Source organism: Myotis daubentonii, chromosome 2, assembly GCF_963259705.1.
Source record: "Myotis daubentonii chromosome 2, mMyoDau2.1, whole genome shotgun sequence".
In the NCBI taxonomy this organism is placed as follows: domain Eukaryota; kingdom Metazoa; phylum Chordata; class Mammalia; order Chiroptera; family Vespertilionidae; genus Myotis; species Myotis daubentonii.
This window is the reverse complement of record NC_081841.1, coordinates 79263908-79283323: the sequence shown is the minus strand read 5'-3', so window position 1 is coordinate 79283323 and position 19416 is coordinate 79263908. Positions and strand designations below refer to the sequence as shown.

Below are 19416 nucleotides of genomic sequence, written 5' to 3'. Positions count from 1 at the left end.
TTAGAATCACTCAGATGCAGATGCCAAACCCAGATCTCCTATTTATTAATGAGATACTTAAATTCTCTATAAGCCTCAATTTTTTTCATTAAATAACGTGGGTTTTAAGGATAAAGTGGCTTAAAAGATGTAAAGCTTTTAGCATACAATGACCCTTGCTTCGTAGACATTAAATAAAAGTGTATTGCTGTTGTTGCTTTAAGAATTGAGGATTAATGGAATGCAGAGTGTAAGAGAGGAGTCAAGGGTAATAGCCAAGTATTTTCCTTAAATAATGGGATAAATGGTAGAGGTATGAACCCGAGAATTGGCAGACAAGCAGAGTTTGGTTTCTGAGAACTTCATGCTCTGTTGTGTTTGTAAATCAGTCTCCCCAGTCCTTATCTAATATTTCTTTTAATCTGAGCTGTACTAGCAAACCCAGACTTATATGTCAGTAGCCAGATTTGATAGTTTCATAAAATAAGTATAAGGAAGTTCTGAATAAGAACCTTAAGGGAACTCACAAATAAACTCCACACACTTTATTGCAGTCGTTTGAGAACAAGTACTTTGCTGATTCAAAGGCTCCTTTTGCTGCCTCCCAGGTCCAGGCCTTGCAGGTTTCTGGCACTTTTACAGACTAAAGGGAATCAGAACTCCACTGAAAACTGCCATCTCACTCCCAGTTTGTCACTCACCACCTCTTTGTTTGCAGCACCGGCCAGGTCTGGGCTGGAGGGACCTAAAAATCACTTTTGGTTTTCAGACTTCTTTTGGCCTTTTAGCAACTGCTGTCTATCCCATAACCCTTGGGTGGGTACGAGCAAGTTGGTTCAGGTCCAAGTGAGCATTGCTCCTCAGTTCTGTGCCTCTGATCAGATGGGCAGAGAGGAAGGCAGTTCAAGTCCATTGCCTGTGTACCCAGGAAAGAGATTCTTGTCTCCCTTCTTGCAGGCACCCTCCATGGCTACAATGGGTTCTGGTGGAACACTTCTCATTTAGTTGATAGAAGGGAAGCAAAAGACCTAGTACGCTGTCCAAGTTAATGACTTAGCAATTCCCCATGAATTTTCTTTCATCTCACAATTATGTGTTTATAAGGATTGGAAAAGGCCTATGGTATAATGTCACAGGGCTGGCCCAGCTTTTAATAGGTCTTAATGGGGTGTGTCTGGTTTCCTTGATGGCTCTTTTTGAACGATATTTCTCAACTTTGGATGGTCATAGGAATCATCTGGAAGCTATAAAAAAATAACTGATGACTAGATCCCACTTTTAGAAATTTTTATTTAATTGGTCTGGAGGAGCAGGCTGGTTTAAGAATTCCACGAGTGATTCTAATGAGCAGCCTTTGCTAAGGAATACTGGTTTTGAATGTGGACGGTAACTGGCACTAATTACTTTTATTCACAGGCTTTTCATTATTCTCCTGGAAGAATCCCATTCAGTGTCCTGTAGCATAGGGTATTAAAGAATAACAGAAAATGCAAGAAGAGTTCCTGTAATGCTGGGGCTGAGAGATCATTTCCTTTACGTTCTCTACTAACGGGGTCTGTGAACCAACAACTTCAGAATCACCAAGCATCTGTTTAAAAGGCCTCATCCTCACACCTCCTGAATCAATCTCTCTAAAATGGAGCTGAGGCATCAGGAACCTACATTTTAATAAGTTCACCTAGGTTATTCTTGGGCACATTCATGATTTAGAGCCATTAATCTGTACCAGAGCTTCTCAACCCCGGCTGCGCATTAGAATCACATCAAGGCTATAAAAATAGCCATGCCAACTAGCCAGGGGTTCTCAACCTTGGCTGAACTTCAGCATCACCTGGAGGTCTTTTAAAAGCCTCATGCCCAGACTCCACCCTGTGCCAATCACATCAGACCCTCCGGGGGTGGGACCCAAGGGATCTATGGTTTTTACTGCTTCTCAGGTGATGCCAATATATCTACAGCCAGGGTGAGAACACACTGTTCCTAATATTCTGTTTCAGTTTGTTTGGGGTGGGTCGTAGGCATTAATCATTTTTAAATGCACTTCAGATCATTTTAGTGTGCAGCCAAGGTTAAAAACTGATGACTATCAGGTTTTGAACTTTTCTGAACTTCCCCAAGTGTACTTATTCAATACCCTTTAGCCTACAAATTTAGGCTTTCCCCACACTAGATCCAAGCCAGTTTAGACCAAGGCTGTTAGGTATGGTCTCATGAGAATTTATATGACTACACATAAAGCTCTAATCCAGCGGTTCTCAACCTGTGGGTCGCGACACCTTTGGCTGTCGAACGACCCTTTCACAGGGGTCGCCTAAGACCATCCTGCATATCAGATATTTACATTACGATTCATAACAGTAGCAACATTACAGTTATGAAGTAGCAACAAAAATAATTTTATGGTTGGGTCACAACATGAGGAACTGTATTTAAAGGGCCAGAAGGTTGAGAACCACTGCTCTAATCCTTGCCTTTCTGAACCAGTCTCATTCATTAATTTATTGTTCATTCACCAAATGTGTACCGAACACCTAATACTTTTAAGTAATCTGCACTAAACTATGGATACAATGACAAATATAATATTGTTCCTTTCTGAACCAGTCTCATTCATTAATTTATTGTTCATTCACCAAATGTGTACCGAACACCTAATACTTTTAAGTAATCTGCACTAAACTATGGATACAATGACAAATATAATATTGTTCCTTTCTGAACCAGTCTCATTCATTAATTTATTGTTCATTCACCAAATGTGTACCGAACACCTAATACTTTTAAGTAATCTGCACTAAACTATGGATACAATGACAAATATAATATTGTTCCTGATACCTCAAGAGGCTTATAGATTTACAGGGGTACCTTTTTTTTTTTTTTTTTTTTTTTTTTTTGCAAACAGGTATTGCAGAGAGAATTATTACAGTGGGTGAGTGAACAAAGACCTGTAGGAATACAGATATGGTAGCAACTAAATCTGCCCTGGAAAAACAGGGAAGACATGCCTAAGGAGATGCTATTTAAGCCAAGTCTTCCCATCATGACCTAAAGCACCCTCATGATGTGATTTCTCTCTACCTCATCTCTTGCTACTCTTGCCCTGGTTTCAATTTCAGCCATACTGAACTCCTCTCAGTTCTTTGAATGCCCACACTCTCTTGACAAAACTTGAATTTGCATTTATTTTCCTGGAACATTCTTCCTTTTTTCCCCACCTGCACCTCCTACCTAAACTCTGCTTAGCTGCTGTTACTGCCACAAAGAGGTCTGATCTCATGGATGATGATAAATGTCTTTATTATATGTCCATGCACTAACTTGCAGCAATTTTTTTATAGCACACACTCTCTTTATTGCATGTCTGTGACCTCTCAAATCTGTAAGTTCCATGAAAGCAAGAGCAATTGGCTGACTCCTTTACCACTGTGTGCCCTTCACACAGCACAGTTCCTAACACTCCTAGATGAAGGAATAAATTGCATTCCAAGAACAGGGGCTGTTATGTACAGAGCCGTAGAGGCGTGGGATTCTGTGGCATATCCTAGAATAACAAAACTTTTGGGTGGCCAATGTATAAGATGGGCAGGAAGAGGATTCTGGAGGTGAGTTAGAAGAGGCAGTTGTTAAGGGTCTTGTGTGCAACCAACCCTAAGTGCTCTGAACTTCATCCTGGAGGCAGTGAGAAGCCAGAGAAGGTTTTATACGGGGGAGTAGAATAATGAGGTTTATCATCCAGAACAATCATTCTGGAAGCAGTGTGGAGGATGGACTGAAAAAGAAAAGATTGATTTAAAGAACAGTTAGGAGATGTTTTAGTACTATGGGTAAAATATAATAAAGGCTTCCCTGAAGTGATGAATCAAAGGGGCTCTGTTCAAAGAGCATTTTTGAGATAAAATCTATAGCACTTACTGACTAACTGCTTGTGGGGGTGATTGTGAGAGAGGATGCCATGGCCCAGCTTGGAAGATAGGCTGGGTGTGGAAATATGGAGTATAGGCAGAGAAGAGCTAGTTTCAGGATTTTCTTTTTAAAAAGCTCATTTTTAAACATGTCGATAGTTTCATAAATCTGAGGACATATAGGTGTAGACACTTTTGTGCAATTAGAAATGCATACAATTCTTAGCTTGGTACCTTATTGATTGTGGATGTGGCTGGTATTGTCCAATTGACTATGTTGACTTTCAGCTTATGTACAAACAGACAAACTTTAGAAAAGGCAGTGTCGCATTGATTTCATGATTTGTGCTTCTTTGGGGCACCATTGGCAATCCATCTGGCACTATGTCAAGGGAAAAATCTTCATTTAAATCACTTATTGGTTACATTTTTTGGTTAGATGCCGGGGTTCTTGTTCCAGCATTAAGAAGGGTTTCAGCAATCTGGAAAAGGGGCTGTGTGTAACTTAAGAATCCAGAGACGAAATATAATTTTGAAAGGCATTTGGGGGTCAGAGGAGCCTAGCTAAAAGGAGCTAAGATCTCCTAGTCTCAGGACCCCATGCTTTTTATGAACACAAATTGTCCTGAAGCAAGGCAGAGATATACACTTCAAAGGGTAGGGTTTTGTATACACAATCCATTGTCAGAATGGGGAGAATTAGCCTACGGCTGTTCAGGTGTTTGGCCAGTAGGAGGCAATAACATGTAGATTAAGATGCCCTGAGCTGTCTGGCAGCAAACAATCAATTTAATGCATCTTTTTCAGGTTTGGGGAAATGCCCTTGCCACTCCAGATGATTCAGCCCTGCTGAACATGCTGGAATTGGCTTCTGGCAGTTAGATACATACACCTATGAAAATCCCACCTGAATTCTGAGGTGATAACGATTTTATTTTAGGTAACTATGCTGTAATATTTCTTGCTTATTTGAGAGTGAGTTCAGAAAGGGAGTGTCTTATTGTTCTTGTTAAACTTAGTACCACATCTAATAGGAACACAAATAAATTAGTGGCTGGCTGGCTGGCTGAATTTATAATCTGACGGCAAGGGATATGGAATACTTTCTAAAACTAAACATTTAGGAATTGAAAACCTCTATTCTTGTGTGTGTGTGTGTGTGTGTGTGTGTGTGTGTGTGTGTGTGAATCCTCACCTGAAGATATTTTTCCCATAGAGAGAGTGGAAGGGAGGGAGAAGGAGAGAGAAAGAGAGAGGCACAGAGAGATAGAGAGAGACCAGGGATCCAAACTGCAACCTGGGTACGCACCCTTGACTGGGAATTGAACTCATGAACCTTTGTTCTGAGGGCTGAGGCTCTAACCACTTAGCAGCCAGCCGGGGAGAACACCTCTATTCTCTACATAAACACCTAAGTGACTTTTCAGTGAGTTATTGGCTAAATACAGCAACAGAAGTAGAAGAGATCACGATAAGCACTACTAAAATGGCCTTTCATCAAATTATTTTCTCTTGGCAATGCAAAACCAACCTGGGAATTTTAAAGCTATGGCCATAAAATGCTATGTTTCTTGATACAGTAAATTATTATATTGTTTGTGCAGTGAAAGAGAAGCATTTAAATTAATTGTTATTAAAAACTCTTTTGCTTGGTACTGTCCTAAAAGCTGGTAGTGGGTACGTGATCAGATTTTTATTTTAGGAAGATCACTTTCTGAGCCATAAGAGGCCGGAGGAGAACAAAATGATTCCAGTTGGACAGAAGAGAGATGATGGTGAGGGCCTGGAATAATGCAATGGCAGCTAAATGGAGAGAGGCCATTAACTAATTCATTCATTATCAAATATGTATTCACTGAATTGTACCAGACTCTGGGGATGCAGTGATGACCAAACCAGATAAATTCCTACCCTCTAGAAGTTTAGAGACAAGTTTAAGAGATGTACATTAATCAAATCACCTATATACTAGTATATAAAAAGCCAGTGACCAGAACACCACAAAGACTGGAATGACTGGTTGCTATGACCCACTGTGGCCAGCGAACCAGCTCGATTGGGGGGTGCAGGGGGCTGGGGAAGGGGGAAGGCCAGCTAGCCAACCGTCTGCCACCCCTCCCCCCAGCTGTCCCTACTCCTGATCAGCCCCCACCACACTAATTGGTCAGCGGCCCCTTCCCCCAGCCAGTTCTGCTCCCGATTCCCTCCCCCCCCCCCACACCAATGGGGTGGGGGTGGCTGGCCAACCTCCCCTGGTTCTTCCCCTGGCCACTGACCCCAGATCAGCCCCCCCCATCTCATTTGGGGTTGGGGCCTACCAGCCCACCACCCACAGCCCCTCCTAATGGCCAGCCCCACTCCTGATCAGCCCCCACCACCCCGATTGACCTGTGGCCCCTCCCCCCAGCCAGTTCTGCCCCCAACCAACCCCCCCACACCAATTGGGGGTGGGGCTGGCCGGCCAACCTCCCACGGCTCCTCCCCTGGCTGCTGACACCTGATTGGTCCCCCCCACTTTATTTGGGGCCAGGGCCAGCTGTCCCACTGTCCACAGTCCCTCCCCACAGCCAGCTCCACCCCCAATTAGCCCCCCACCCAATTGCCTTCCATCCCTACCCCCAGCCAGCCTGCCCTGATGGGGCCCCAATAAGGGGGAAGCTGGCCAACCTCTCACCATCTCCTCCTCTTGACAGGCCCAGCCCCAATCATCCCCGATTGGGGCTGGGCTGGCAGGACCCCACCCATGCACGAATTCGTGCACTGGGCCTCTAGTTATACTAATAAAGGTGAAACTGCTGATGTGATAAATGTGGTATGGTTAAGGAAAAGTCAAACTGAGAAGCCATCTCAGAAAGAAAATTGACAGAACTCATTTGGTTATCGGGGTGTCAGAATAAATAAAAGGCATGTTTCCTGCTCTTTTTCTGAAAGAATATTCAAACTGATTTGTGTGACAAATATTATACATGAAATGACATCAAAGAAGATGTATTCAGTTGCAAATTGTGTGGAACAGATTTAAACGACTTTTTAATCAAAAGATTAGATCAGTAAGCTATGAATTGTAAATTCTGATTTTGCAGTTAATTCCACTTAATTTTCGCCATCGCTATTCAGTGGGAATGACGATCCTTTGCTGATGAGACATAGTTACTCTAGATCTTTTCACTTGATTTTTTTTTTTAACTCAGATGTTGCCAGAGCCATTGAATTACTGGAAAAACTACAGGAATCCGGAGAAGTCCCAGTGCACAAGCTACAATCCCTTAAGAAAGTGCTTCAGAGTGAGTTCTGTACTGCTATTCGAGAGGTATGACACTAAGATTCTAATAACTATGTTCAGGCATATGTGTTCTGAATGGAAAACATATCTTTTCCACACAAACAATTGAAATAATTAAGATCAGAACTATACCTTTGCCTCCCATTTTTAGCTCCTTGGACAGATGGTAAAATATAATTTAGTCTGCTAAATTCTTTATTTAGATTCAGTCAGGATTTATATGGTCATATAAAACCCAAGGTTTATCTTATGGTACCAATAAAGTGACTACCTTCGCAGGTTAACTATTACATGTAAACTATTTAGTGGTTACATGAAGTCATCTGGAAATTCAGTTAGAAATAGTCATAATTAATGAGGGCTGAGATTTTCTTTAAAGAACATTCAACTAAGTCCTTTACAGGCAAATCTGAAAGAGTAATTGCCTACTGACTAAAGTGATAGTTATCCAAATATAGCTAGGGTAGGGATTGTCAACCTTTTACATCTCATGGCATATACTAGTTTAAGCTAATTACTAAAATTCTGTGGCACTCCAAAATATATATTTTTTGCCAATCTAACAAAAATAGGTATCATTTTGATGTATTTATTAAAAAATAATAATAGTAATTATCTACTCTTTTTGTTCTAAAGTTACTTTTATTTTATTTACTTATTTTTAAAATATATTTTTATTGATTTCAGAGAGGGAAGGAGAGGGAGAGAGAGATAGAAACATCAATGATAATAGAGAATCATTGATTGGCTGCCTCCTTCACGCCCCCCACTGGGGATCGAGACCGCAACCCAGGCATGTGCCCTTGACCAGAATCGAACCTGGGACCCTTTAGTCCGCAGGCCAACTCTCTATCCACTGAGCCAAACCGGCTAGGGCCCAAAGTTACTTTTTTTAAAAAATCAGGTGCCTATACTTGTATATAAGAATTTCTGATACCAAGAATTAACCAGTCAGACACAACTTTATTATGAGAGGTGACCATAAGATGTAACTTTATTATATGACCTATAATTTACCATGCAAGACAGGGCATTCATACTGGATGGCTATTATTGTGTTGGCTATTGTCATTTTTGTATTTGACAATTAAGAGAAAAGAGATCAGTGCTCCTGACTAAAGAGTCAGGTATTTCATTTTAGACATTCTTGTGGCACATAAGTTGAAAATTGGTGGTCTAGTGCAATAATGGAAAATCTCTGAATAGGCTGACATGCCCTTCTAACAAATCTTTGTAATGCTCTCCTGGCTAATGGTTTTAGGATTCCTAAAGTGAAAAAAAAAGTGTTATAATGACCATTTGAATAGTGTATTGACTTGTGATAGAATTGACTTGTCAATTAATGAATTTAATTGTTTACAAGAAAGTTCACTTGAGAGATATATGCTATATTGCTTTTTAATGAAATAATATTCAGTAAACCTATCACCCCTTCCCCATCGTGTACTAAGTGATAATTTCTTAATTCGAACCTAAAGTCCATAAATCCAGTATATATGCCTTGGTAGAAGTCCCTAGTAATGAATTACCTTACATCATCTTCTCCAAGGAGTTGAACACAATGACTACCTGGAGAGTTTGCTGTAGCAGAGGTCATACACCTCCCTTTTTGCAACTCTGCTTGTTGCTTGTGGCTAATGCACATTTTAAAAAAAATTAAATAATTAATTAATTTATTTTTTAATCCTAACTCAATGTTTTCATTGATTTTAAGAGAGGAAAGAAGAGAGACAGAGAGGGAGAGAGAGGGAGGAGAGAGAGAGAGAGAGAGAGAGAGAGAGAGAGAGAGAGAGAGAGAGAAGAGAGAGAGAGAGAGAGAGAGAGAGAGAGAGAGAGAGAGAGAGAGAGAGAGAGAGAGAGAGAGAGAGAGAGAGAGAGAGAGAGAGAGAGAGAGAGATATTGGCAGATTGGCTGCCTCCTCTACGTGCTCTGATAGGTGATCATACCCTCAACTTAGGTATGTGTCCTGACCAGGAATTAACCCTGCAACCTTCTGGTATACAGGACGATGCTTCAACCAACAAGCCACTTGGCCAGGTCAATGTACATTATTTTACTGCAACAATGCTAACTATGTGTAGTCACTAGGTGGGAACAATCCAGGTGACTAAGGTAGAGACATACAATACCTCTCTCACTAAGATTTAAACTGCAGCCTACCCAATGTGGTTACATCAATGATGAGAGAAAATCATTGATCGGCTGCCTCCTGCACACCCCCACTGGGGACTGAGCCCTCAACCCAGGCATGTGCCCTGACTGGGAATCGAACCATGGCCTCATGATCTCCTGGTTCCTAAATCAAAACTCAACCATCAAGCCACATTGGCTGGGTATCAGAGACCTTTTAAAATCTAATCAAGTCTGGTCAAAACTCTTGGAAGTTTTCCTATCATTTATTTTAAAACTGTATTTTGAAACCTATATAACTTTATTAAACAATGTTACCCCAATAAATTCAATGAAAATTTAAAAAGAAAAAAAGAAAAGTACAAGTAGGATGTATGATGAATTGTCTGAAAATTACAATGGTGAATATCTGAAAATTAAATTTTATTGATCCGAGAACCCTTTCATTCTTTGTCTCTTGAGTATTGACTGCTATGCTGGCATGAGAAATTTTGGTTTCTTATTCAAATAATGCTTAAAATTCTTGTGGATACATTATTTGAGTTTTGAGAAATATTTGCTAGTTAATGCTTTCCAGTGTGAAAGTTATGATTTTTTTCACGACTGGTAGAGAAGAGAACAAAAATTACAGTGGCATTATTCTTCGTTGCATTTGCAGAGCAAAAACAGTACAGGTCATGCCATTGCCAACATGACTATAAAATCCACATTACACTAAAAAAGAAAGTAGGCCAAAAAATGCCAAATTTTTAATTGCCTTACACAAGCATAACAGTAGATATTGTTACACGCTGAAGCAATCCCATATTTTGTTTTACATTTTGATTAAATCACTTAATCAGCTCTTGGCATATGTGCAGCTCTTATAAGGGAGAAATAGTTTAATGAAATTTTGCTTTTTACTGAAAATGTATGATTAAAATGTTTTCTAAAATGTTTTTATTTATTTTTAGAGAGAGGAAGGGAAAAGGAGAGTTAGAAACATCAATGAGAGAGAAACCAATCAGCTGAAGAATAGTTAAATGAAATTTTATTTTGTTTTTTACTGAAAGTGCATTATTAAAATGTTTTTTAAAATATGCTTTTACTGATTTCTAGAGAGAGGAAGGGAAAGGGAAAGAGAGATAGAAACATCGTTGAGAGAGAAAAATAGATCAGCTGCCTCCTGTACATCCCCTACTGGGGATAGAGCAGTGGTTCTCAACCTTCCTAATGCTGCGACCCTTTAATACAGTTCCTCATGTTGTGGTGACCCCAACCATAAAATTATTTTTGTTGCTATTTCATAACTCTAATTTTGCTACTGTTATGAATCATAATGTAAATATCTGATATGCAGGATGTATTTTCATTGTTACAAATTGAACATAATTAAAGCATAGTGATTAATCACAAAACAATATGTAATTATATATGTGTTTTCCGATGGTCTTAGGCGGCCCCTGTGAAAGGGTTGTTCAACCCCCAAAGGGGTCGCGACCCACAGGTTGAGAACCGTTGGGATAGAGTCTGCGCTCCAGGCATGTGCCCTGACCGAGAATCAAACCGGTGACCTCTTGGGGTTTGGGTTGAGGTTCAAACACTGAGCAACACTGGCTGGGCCTGAAAATGGATGATTAAAAACGATTAGACGTTTTCTCTCCTTAACTATTTTTCTGTAATCTGTATGTTTTGTGTAGATCAGTACTGAAATACGGCCATCTGTGTATATAACTAAGAAAGGCATTGATCTATTAATAAATACGTTTCAGTTGAATGACAATTCACATACAGCTTTATTCATAGAGTGCTGATAATAGTAGGCGATACTTATCTTGTTTGTGTTTTATTGCTGAAGGAGCTCAAAAGAACCTAATTAATAATTAAATCGCATCTATTCTGTGCAAGTAATATCAAAAAACAGGACAGATAAATGGGCTGACACACAATGCTGCTTTTCCATCATAAGAGGTGCTGACTGACAAGAGAAAGTTCACACACATTTTTGAATGAAAGATAAAATAAAAAATTTTATGGTACTGCCCTGGCCAGTGTGCTCAGTTGGTTGGAGCATCCTCCCTTAACACCAAAAATGTTTCAGGTACAATTCCCAGTCAGGGCACATACCTGGGTTGCAGGTTTGATCCCTTGTTAGGGCATGTGTGGAAGGCAACCAATGTTTCTCTCTCACATTAATGTCCCTTCCTCTCTCTCTCTCTCTTTCTCTCTCTCATAAATGAACATTTCCCTTAGTGAGAATAAAATAAAACTTATAGTACTGAAAGTCCCAGTGAAAACCATTTCTGTGATTTTAAGTGGCTTCCTTAAATTTTTGTTCATTGCTATATTAATTAGCTTGAATGATCTAAACTTACACATTAAACATAAAGTAATTTAAGGGTTGAAATGTACATATTATAAAATATTGTTTTTGGATAAAATAATTTCTTAAGAGAATTGGATTGCTGTTCAAATAGCTCTGCTGCCAAGAGATGGACTTTCCCCCAACACTTTATATTCTTTGGGCCTCAGAGGGGGAAAAAAATCAATAGTATATGAGTGGTCATATTTTCAGAGGACATCCAATTTCTGCAACAGAATACAAAGGAGTTCTTTCTGAAACTAAAATAATCTAAACTGAACTAGCAATCTATTTACTACCATCATTTTCCAACTTTTAAAACATCCAGGCTTCCTGCTTTCCCGGTGATGTGCTCATTGACCTGGCGTATGAGGTGCTGCTGAGAGAGGTCTGTAGTGAGAACTTACTCCCACAGTTATGACTGTCATATGCACGTTTGACCCAAAAATTCAGAACTAAATAGCAGTCATCAGAAACTGCCTTCCTTGGGCAGTGACCAGATGTTGTATGTTAGTGTTTTCTAATGTAGTAGGACTGAAGAATAAGAAAATAAGCCGACTCCATATGGAATCTACCATTTTGTGATAGTAGGGTTGCTTAAAAATAGTCCAGTTCTGCCCTGACTGGTTTGGCTCAGTGGGTAGAGTGTCATCTTGCAGACTGAGGGGTCCCAGGTTTGAATCTGGTCAAGGGCACATGCCTAGGTTGTGGGCTTGGTCCCCAGTGGGGGCATGCAGGAGATGGCCAAAAATGATTCTCTCGCATCATTGATGTTTCTATCTCTCTTTCCCTCTCCCTTCCTCTCTGAAATCAATAAAGATATATTTAAAAAAATAGTCCAGTTCTCTCCTCCTTCAGCTAGATGTGGCCATGACAACTGCTTTTGCTAAGGAAATGTGAGTGGAAGTGATCTGTGCTACTTCTCATAGAAGCATTTGACTCAGTGCATGGTTTGCTATGTCTTTCCCAATAATGTTTTAGAAGATAAATATCAATCAGCCTGGGTTGCAGAGTGAGAAAATGAGAACTAGGCGTTAGCCAACCTTTCACTAATGTGTCGCCTGAGTAAGTAGTAAACCTCTGTTAATCTAAGCCTCCAAGATATTGGGGTCATCGTACCATAGAATAACCCAAGTTATTCTGACTGATAATGCACAAGTCAGATATACCTCGGATAAAGGATATATGCAGCATCATCCCTTTAGCTGTGGTGAAACAAAATTAATTTTAAACAACTATGTTGTATGTTTAGGAAGCTGTGATAAATCTTCTTAAAACTGTATGAAATTGGTAACCGTTGTAAATACCTGTGCCCATTAGGTGGCTCATGATTTTTTAGAAATTTGAGACACTTGGATCATAGATTGTGTTTGCTTCTAGATTATGTCCCATTTGTTCCTACTCTCAGTTTTTTTTCTTTCCAGGGAAGCTCCAAACTTTAATAATATGCTGACAATATGGAATGGTTTTATTTTAAGGCACTCCATATAGCAAGGAATCTGGAAACCTGTCATAAGACAAGAAATTAAGGACTTGGTAACATTTAGCCACAAAAAGATAACAATTGTGTTTAATATGATACTTGTCATTTGCTATTTGGTAGGATAAAGGGAAAGGGAAGTAACTAGGCTAGACCACTGGATGATACACGTAACTAAAAATAACTACCAGTACCAAGCAATGGTTTCACTCATAATGTAGGAAGTTTCTATAACTATAGTAGAGGTTAGATCTTTGTATTTCAGATCACTTTAGCAAGGACTGTGTTTTTTGATACATCTTACTTTTTAATTAAACTTATTGGAGTGACAATGGTTAATAAGATTTTATAGGTTTCAAGTGTACAATTCTATAATACCTCTGGCACTGCAATTGCAGTGTGGACCTGTGACCTGTGGCTTGGCACTCCAGGTTGCACCAGCAGCTCTAGCCTGGGCTGTGGGTAGGGCATGTGCCAAGTGTCAGCTCTGTCTGTGCTGGTGGCAGAGCACCCACCGGCTCAAGGTTCTGTCTCTGCCAGGTGCATAGCACACACTGGGCTACAGCTCTGTTCAGGGGCGGGGTGCGCTCCAGCCAAAGGATCTGTCTGTGCTGGCAGCCGAGCACGCTCTGTCTTTGTCAGGATGTGGGGCACTCGCCCAGCAAGGGTTCTGTCTGCAGGCGGGGAATGCTCAGTCTATGCTGGTGGCTGGGTGCTCGCCCTGGTCTGTGCAAGAGGCGGAGTTCTCGTCCTGCAAGGGCTCTGCCTAAGCTGGCGGTGGAGTGTGCTCAGTCTGTGCAAGGGGCGGCACTCACTCTGCCTAAGCTGGCAGCGGAGTGCTCTTAGTCTGTACCAGAGTCGGGGTGCTCACCTGGCTAAGACTCTTTCTGGGCACACCCAGCTGAGGTTCTGTATTGGGATCAGGGATGGAGCGGGGAGTGGGGAACCCATGGCTTGCACTCACAGTGAGAGGACCTGAAGTGTGGGATCCAGGGATGCTGGGTTTGGGCTCTGGTTAGGAGGCTCAGTCCCAGAGGTCTGTCTGATGCGCTCTCGCTGGAGATATCTGGGATCCACATTGCATTGCTCACTGCCAGAGCATGGTGATTGATTCCACATAGGTTATGGCTGGCAAGCGGCTCCCAGCACAGGTCCGGGCGTGCTTTCTGAGGTCAGTCCGGATATGGTGTGGCAGCACTCTTGGCCTCCTTTGCTCCCATCTGCAAGATGGCGTGCTTTCTGCGTCAAAGCCTAGCTGGTGAGGGGATGCCCACAGCGGTAGCTGGGGCTCCCCGTCTAGGCGAACCAATCTGCCAGTCCCTGGGACTCCTGAGATATCTATCTGTCCCTCACTCACCCACCCACACACCACAAATATCCACACACGCTCCTCTCGCTTCTTTACTCTGTCACACTCTCTCCCTTCCTGCAGTCCAGTCAGCCACCATCTCCAGAATCCTCCACTTTTTTATTGTTGAAAGTATTACAGATCTTTCCTCTTTTTTAAAAGTTAGGTGTCTCAGTTGTGTATCTGTGCAGTTGTCATTAGGTTTATATAAAAGAGTTTCACATATACAGCAGCTTTGTTCTGCATGCATCTAATTTCCATCTCCCTTTGCAAATTCAGATCTTTACTCCCTCCCCTTTTATGTTTTGCTGTCACAAAGTATCCTTATTTATACTGTGAGTTCCTTTATGCGTTGCAGTGGCTATTGTTGTGTTCCTCTTTTATAATGCTATTACCTCCTTTAGCCTGTATGCAGTGTTTAAGTGTATAGTACCCTTACCTAAGAAAAGGTTGTAATATCCTGCTCCTGTCGTAGTTTTGTGGCCTTTTGCTCCTTGTTTCAGGTAGAATAACCCCCTTAAGAGCAAGAGTTTTAATTTGAAAGCTAATGTATATTTGCTTTATTTTTGTTTGTGTTTTTTTTCCTTTGTGTGTAGAATATTTTTATGGCAACATATGCTTTGAATGTTTTTCTTTAAACATGAATAGAGTGGCATGAATCCATTATGTAAACTTATCATCTTTGTTATATAATGACATCTGGAATAGCGTTGCTGTCATCAGAAGGAACAATAATATATCAGACATTATGTTTTTGTATAGCTCTTTCTATTCATATTGGACTTAGCTTAAGTTGGGGAATAACAAGGAAAATAAAACTTGCTGGCTCTTCATTTCCTTTGATTTTATTTGCATTGCTAAATGTGATTGGACACAAAAGCCAGACTGTTTCTTGTGTGCTAAGTTTCCTGCCAACAAGAAATCAAAAAAGCTTATTTCTGAGAATCCTGAAAATATATCGCACAATATAGAATTTTTATTTTCTGGAGCAAAAGTTCAATTTTAAAAGAGTAGAAGTTTATCACAACTTACAATTGCCCAAACATGTCTTGAGATGTTTCTAGGCAAAAGGTATCATAAGAAAGTGGAGAAAACTTTATAAAATCATGTACTATAGAAATGTTTGAAATGGTTGGTTGTTCAGGACAACAACAAAACAAAAATAAAAGAGTGCCTCTGTTCACTTGATATAACCTACTTCTGAACTCTGACATTTTGCTACTGTTTTGAAGGCAGTTGTGGTCAAAATAACAGCTGTGCCATTTCCACTTGGCATGCAATTTGTTGAAAAAAACGATTGTTTCAGTAAAACTCTGATTTTTATCTATCATATGAATGCTGATGTCCTATTGTGTGTGTGTGTGTGTGTGTGTGTGTGTGTGTGTGTGTGTGTGTGTGTGTGAGAGAGAGAGAGAGAGAGAGAGAGAGAGAGAGAGAGAGAGAGAGAGAAGAGACCAACTCTATGTATACTTTTAAGGACCAAGTTGTTCCAACAGTGAATTATTTTTGTCAAGCAAAACTCCTAATGGACGAATGATCTTGATACTATACGTACATATGAGATGCCTATGGATATGTACATATGAGGTGCATATGGAGTTTCTGGGTCCAACATCCAGCTTGATTATTCTGGTGAAGACATAGGTTCTACTTTTCATAGAGACTTATTACTTACAGCATGCATTAATCGCAAAGACTCTGAAGATTATCCTAAAGAATGCCTTCCTGCTCCATGAAAAGTTGCTCACTAATTTTATAGCCACAGCCTAACCTAGTTTTCACGTTTTTATTTAGAAATGGATCAAAATGTGTTCTTTTTACTGTCAATTTTTTGTTGGCTTTCCAAGAGGATGTGTTAATATGCTTGGTTGAACTTGAGTTGAAAATTCTACTTTACTTATTTTTTAAGTAAAGGATTGCTGTATATCTTAGAACAATTTGATAACAATATCTTAAAGAACTTTACTACCGGTTTGACCTTATTGGAGATGTAAGGAGGGTAGTGGTTAGATTCCAGATTTGCTGAACTTGTCTGGTGCTGCTGGAAACACCTGCCATTTTGAGGGAGAGATTAGAGCCCAAAATGTGTGACCTTTCCCATGTTGAAAGATGGATATCTATAAAGGAAAGGGAGTGGAAAAGGAGAAAGCCTTGACAATTTATCTACAGGGAATAGCTACCTCTGGAAAGACTATAAAACTCTTTTAAATGTTACTTCTGCTTACATGACTTAAAATTGAAAAAAGGATTCAAACATTTTTCCTTGCTGATACAGGCTGCATTGTTGATGCCAACCTTTCCAAAAATAACTTCATTTGACTTTTTACAGAATTTCAATTCAACTTGAAGTGTCTTGGAGAAAGCACAGGTGTCTTGACCCAAGTCTATTCTGCTCTGATAGGGAATTTAATTCTGTTTGATGTGAGCTACAACTTTGAACACTTGCTGTTATTAAAATAGACTCAAAATTGATTGAGCACTAAAAATGACATTAATATTTCCATGCAAAAGATAACTCCAAATTTTAATTTCTTCCAAGCCAAATAAAACAGCCTTCTCATTGAAATATATTTTAAGCAGACAGAGTTTTCTCTTTATATGATTTAGCTAATTTGGAATTATTTTTTTACAGAAAGCAGCCCTTAACTTCTATCAATAAAGTAATAGCTCAATGTTCAAGGCAAAAAATATGTCATGAATATTTAGATATGAGTGTTTTTTTTCTTGGAATAACACTATAACATCATTATATTCTCAAAAGAGTCCAAGATATCTTCTCCCATCCCCACCCTCAACCCCCAAAATGAAGACTACTCCCTAATAAAGGATTCGGGTATCAGTTGAGAAAGATTACTTGAATAGTTGGTTTCTGTCTCTACGATCCTTCCAATTCCATCAATCTATAGTTACATAGCAAGTAATCCATGTTTTTTCATGTAAATTACATGGCATATGTAAGACTGGCATGTATGGGTGGTAGGAATATGTGATTATGTGAGACTGTATTAATAGGAAGGGAAGACAGATACTATGAATATTTTAAACTGATGAAATAATAAAAGATAAATGTAGTCATTTTATTGAGCTTTTTCAGAGTATAATCTAAAATTTTATGAAAAGAAACTATAAAAACAAAATGATTAATTATATCACTCATTGAAAACAGAATTTTTATACTATAGTTATAGTTCTATTTCTGCAGCTTTTTCAGAGAAAGGACATATTTTTACTATTTGAGGCATGTTTATATAATCAACATGCTACTTTCTGGTAGCAAGAACAGGGTCTGGTGGCAGGAACCATCCTAGACTATAATTGCACTAATGGGTCATTGATCTTAAAGATATGTAAACAGACCTTCACAAATAGTCTTAATGACTCTGTTGGGTAAATACTCCACTCAAGTTTTTCAATTTGCTATTCAAATGATAAAATGAACAGTACATCTTTCCAGAAGCTTATAATTACATATACTTACACTGTAGTTTGAAATAATAGAGTTCACAAAGTAGTTGACTTTTTTATCAGTCAGATAAAGTGAATGCTCTTCCTTCTGTTTACATCATGGAACTGGAAATCAGAATTTCTATTTTTGGCACATGCAGGACAACTGTTTTTGTCCCCTCAACCCCCTCAGTGAACAAGTCATTTAACCTTTTCTTTCTTCAGCATTGCCAACATATGTGGAGACAAGTCCATTTGTACAAGCCCTCTAAAAGGAATTTTACAAAAAGGCCTTTTTATCAAGTGTGCTTTTAACCGTCAGTATGATATGCACATAAAAAAGGAAATGAAATTAGTGTCACTCATAACTCAAATATATGCAAGGCAATTATTAACTTTTTACCTTCCTTCTTTCATACAAAATTTAGGACTGAAAACTGACCACTACATTTGTAATAATAATTTTCTTGCTTTTTATATAGTCTCTGTGTGCTTGTATATTTTCCCCAAATATACTATTTTAATTTAATTTGTTTAGAATGTTATAAAAAGTATCATGCTGATGAAATCTTTGTGGATATACTTTTATATTTAATATCATACTGCTAAGATTCAATCATGTCTTTGTTGTTGTTCTTGTTACTGTAATTCATGTGTTATACTGTTGGGTGATATTCCATTGTGTAATGTGCCACAGTTTAAATTCATTCTCCCATGGATAAGCATTTGAGTTGCTTCCAGGTTTGCACTATGATCATCAGAGCTGCTATTAAAATACTATGCATGCATTTCTGCCCAGCTGGAGGGCTCAGTAGGTTGAGTGTCATCCTGTGCACCAAAAGGTTGCTAGTTCAATTCTCGGTCAAGGCACATACGTGCGTTTCAGACACATATGGAAAGCAACTGATCAATGTTTCTCTCTCACATCGATGTTCCTTTTTCTCTCACGCTCCTTTTCTTTCTCTAAGCATGTCCTCGGGTAAGGATTAAAAAAAAAGATAGAGACATGAGTTTCTTGTTAGATGACTGAGACTTCTCTTGGGTATATATCTAGAAGTGGAATTTCTGGATCATTAGGTGTAAAAATGTTCAGCTTTAAGAGATACTGTCAAATCATTTTCAAACTGGACCATTCCATTTTATACTCCAACAAGTAATATAGAAGTTGCATATCCACAGTACCTCAACACTTGGCGTCTGAGAAATTTAATCTTTTACCAATTGAATATACTAAAATAGTATCTTATTGTAGTCATCATTTACATTTAATTAATCACCAAATTGTTGAATATATTGTAATTATTGTTTGCTATGTTTCTCTTTCTGTAAACATATTTTCACATATTTTTCTACTGATTTGTGCTCTTAGGCACACTTTTATATTTCTTTTATACATTATTGTTACTAATTCTTTTACAGGTGGTGTAGTAAATATATTCTCCTACTTTGTAACCTGTCTTTAAGATGTCTTTCATGAGTATAATTCTTAATTTTAAATATTCACAT

At 39.1% G+C, this 19416-nt stretch overlaps 1 protein-coding gene across 1 annotated transcript in view; it reads left to right on the top strand.

Moving 5' to 3' along the window:
• LIN7A (lin-7 homolog A, crumbs cell polarity complex component) overlaps positions 1-19416 on the top strand; it is a 136468-nt gene that overhangs the window by 44664 nt on the left and 72388 nt on the right. The window contains exon 2 of the mRNA XM_059683709.1: positions 7076-7194. Within this exon, the coding sequence (XP_059539692.1) occupies positions 7076-7194 (119 nt within the window). The remainder of the gene's footprint in view (positions 1-7075; positions 7195-19416) is intronic.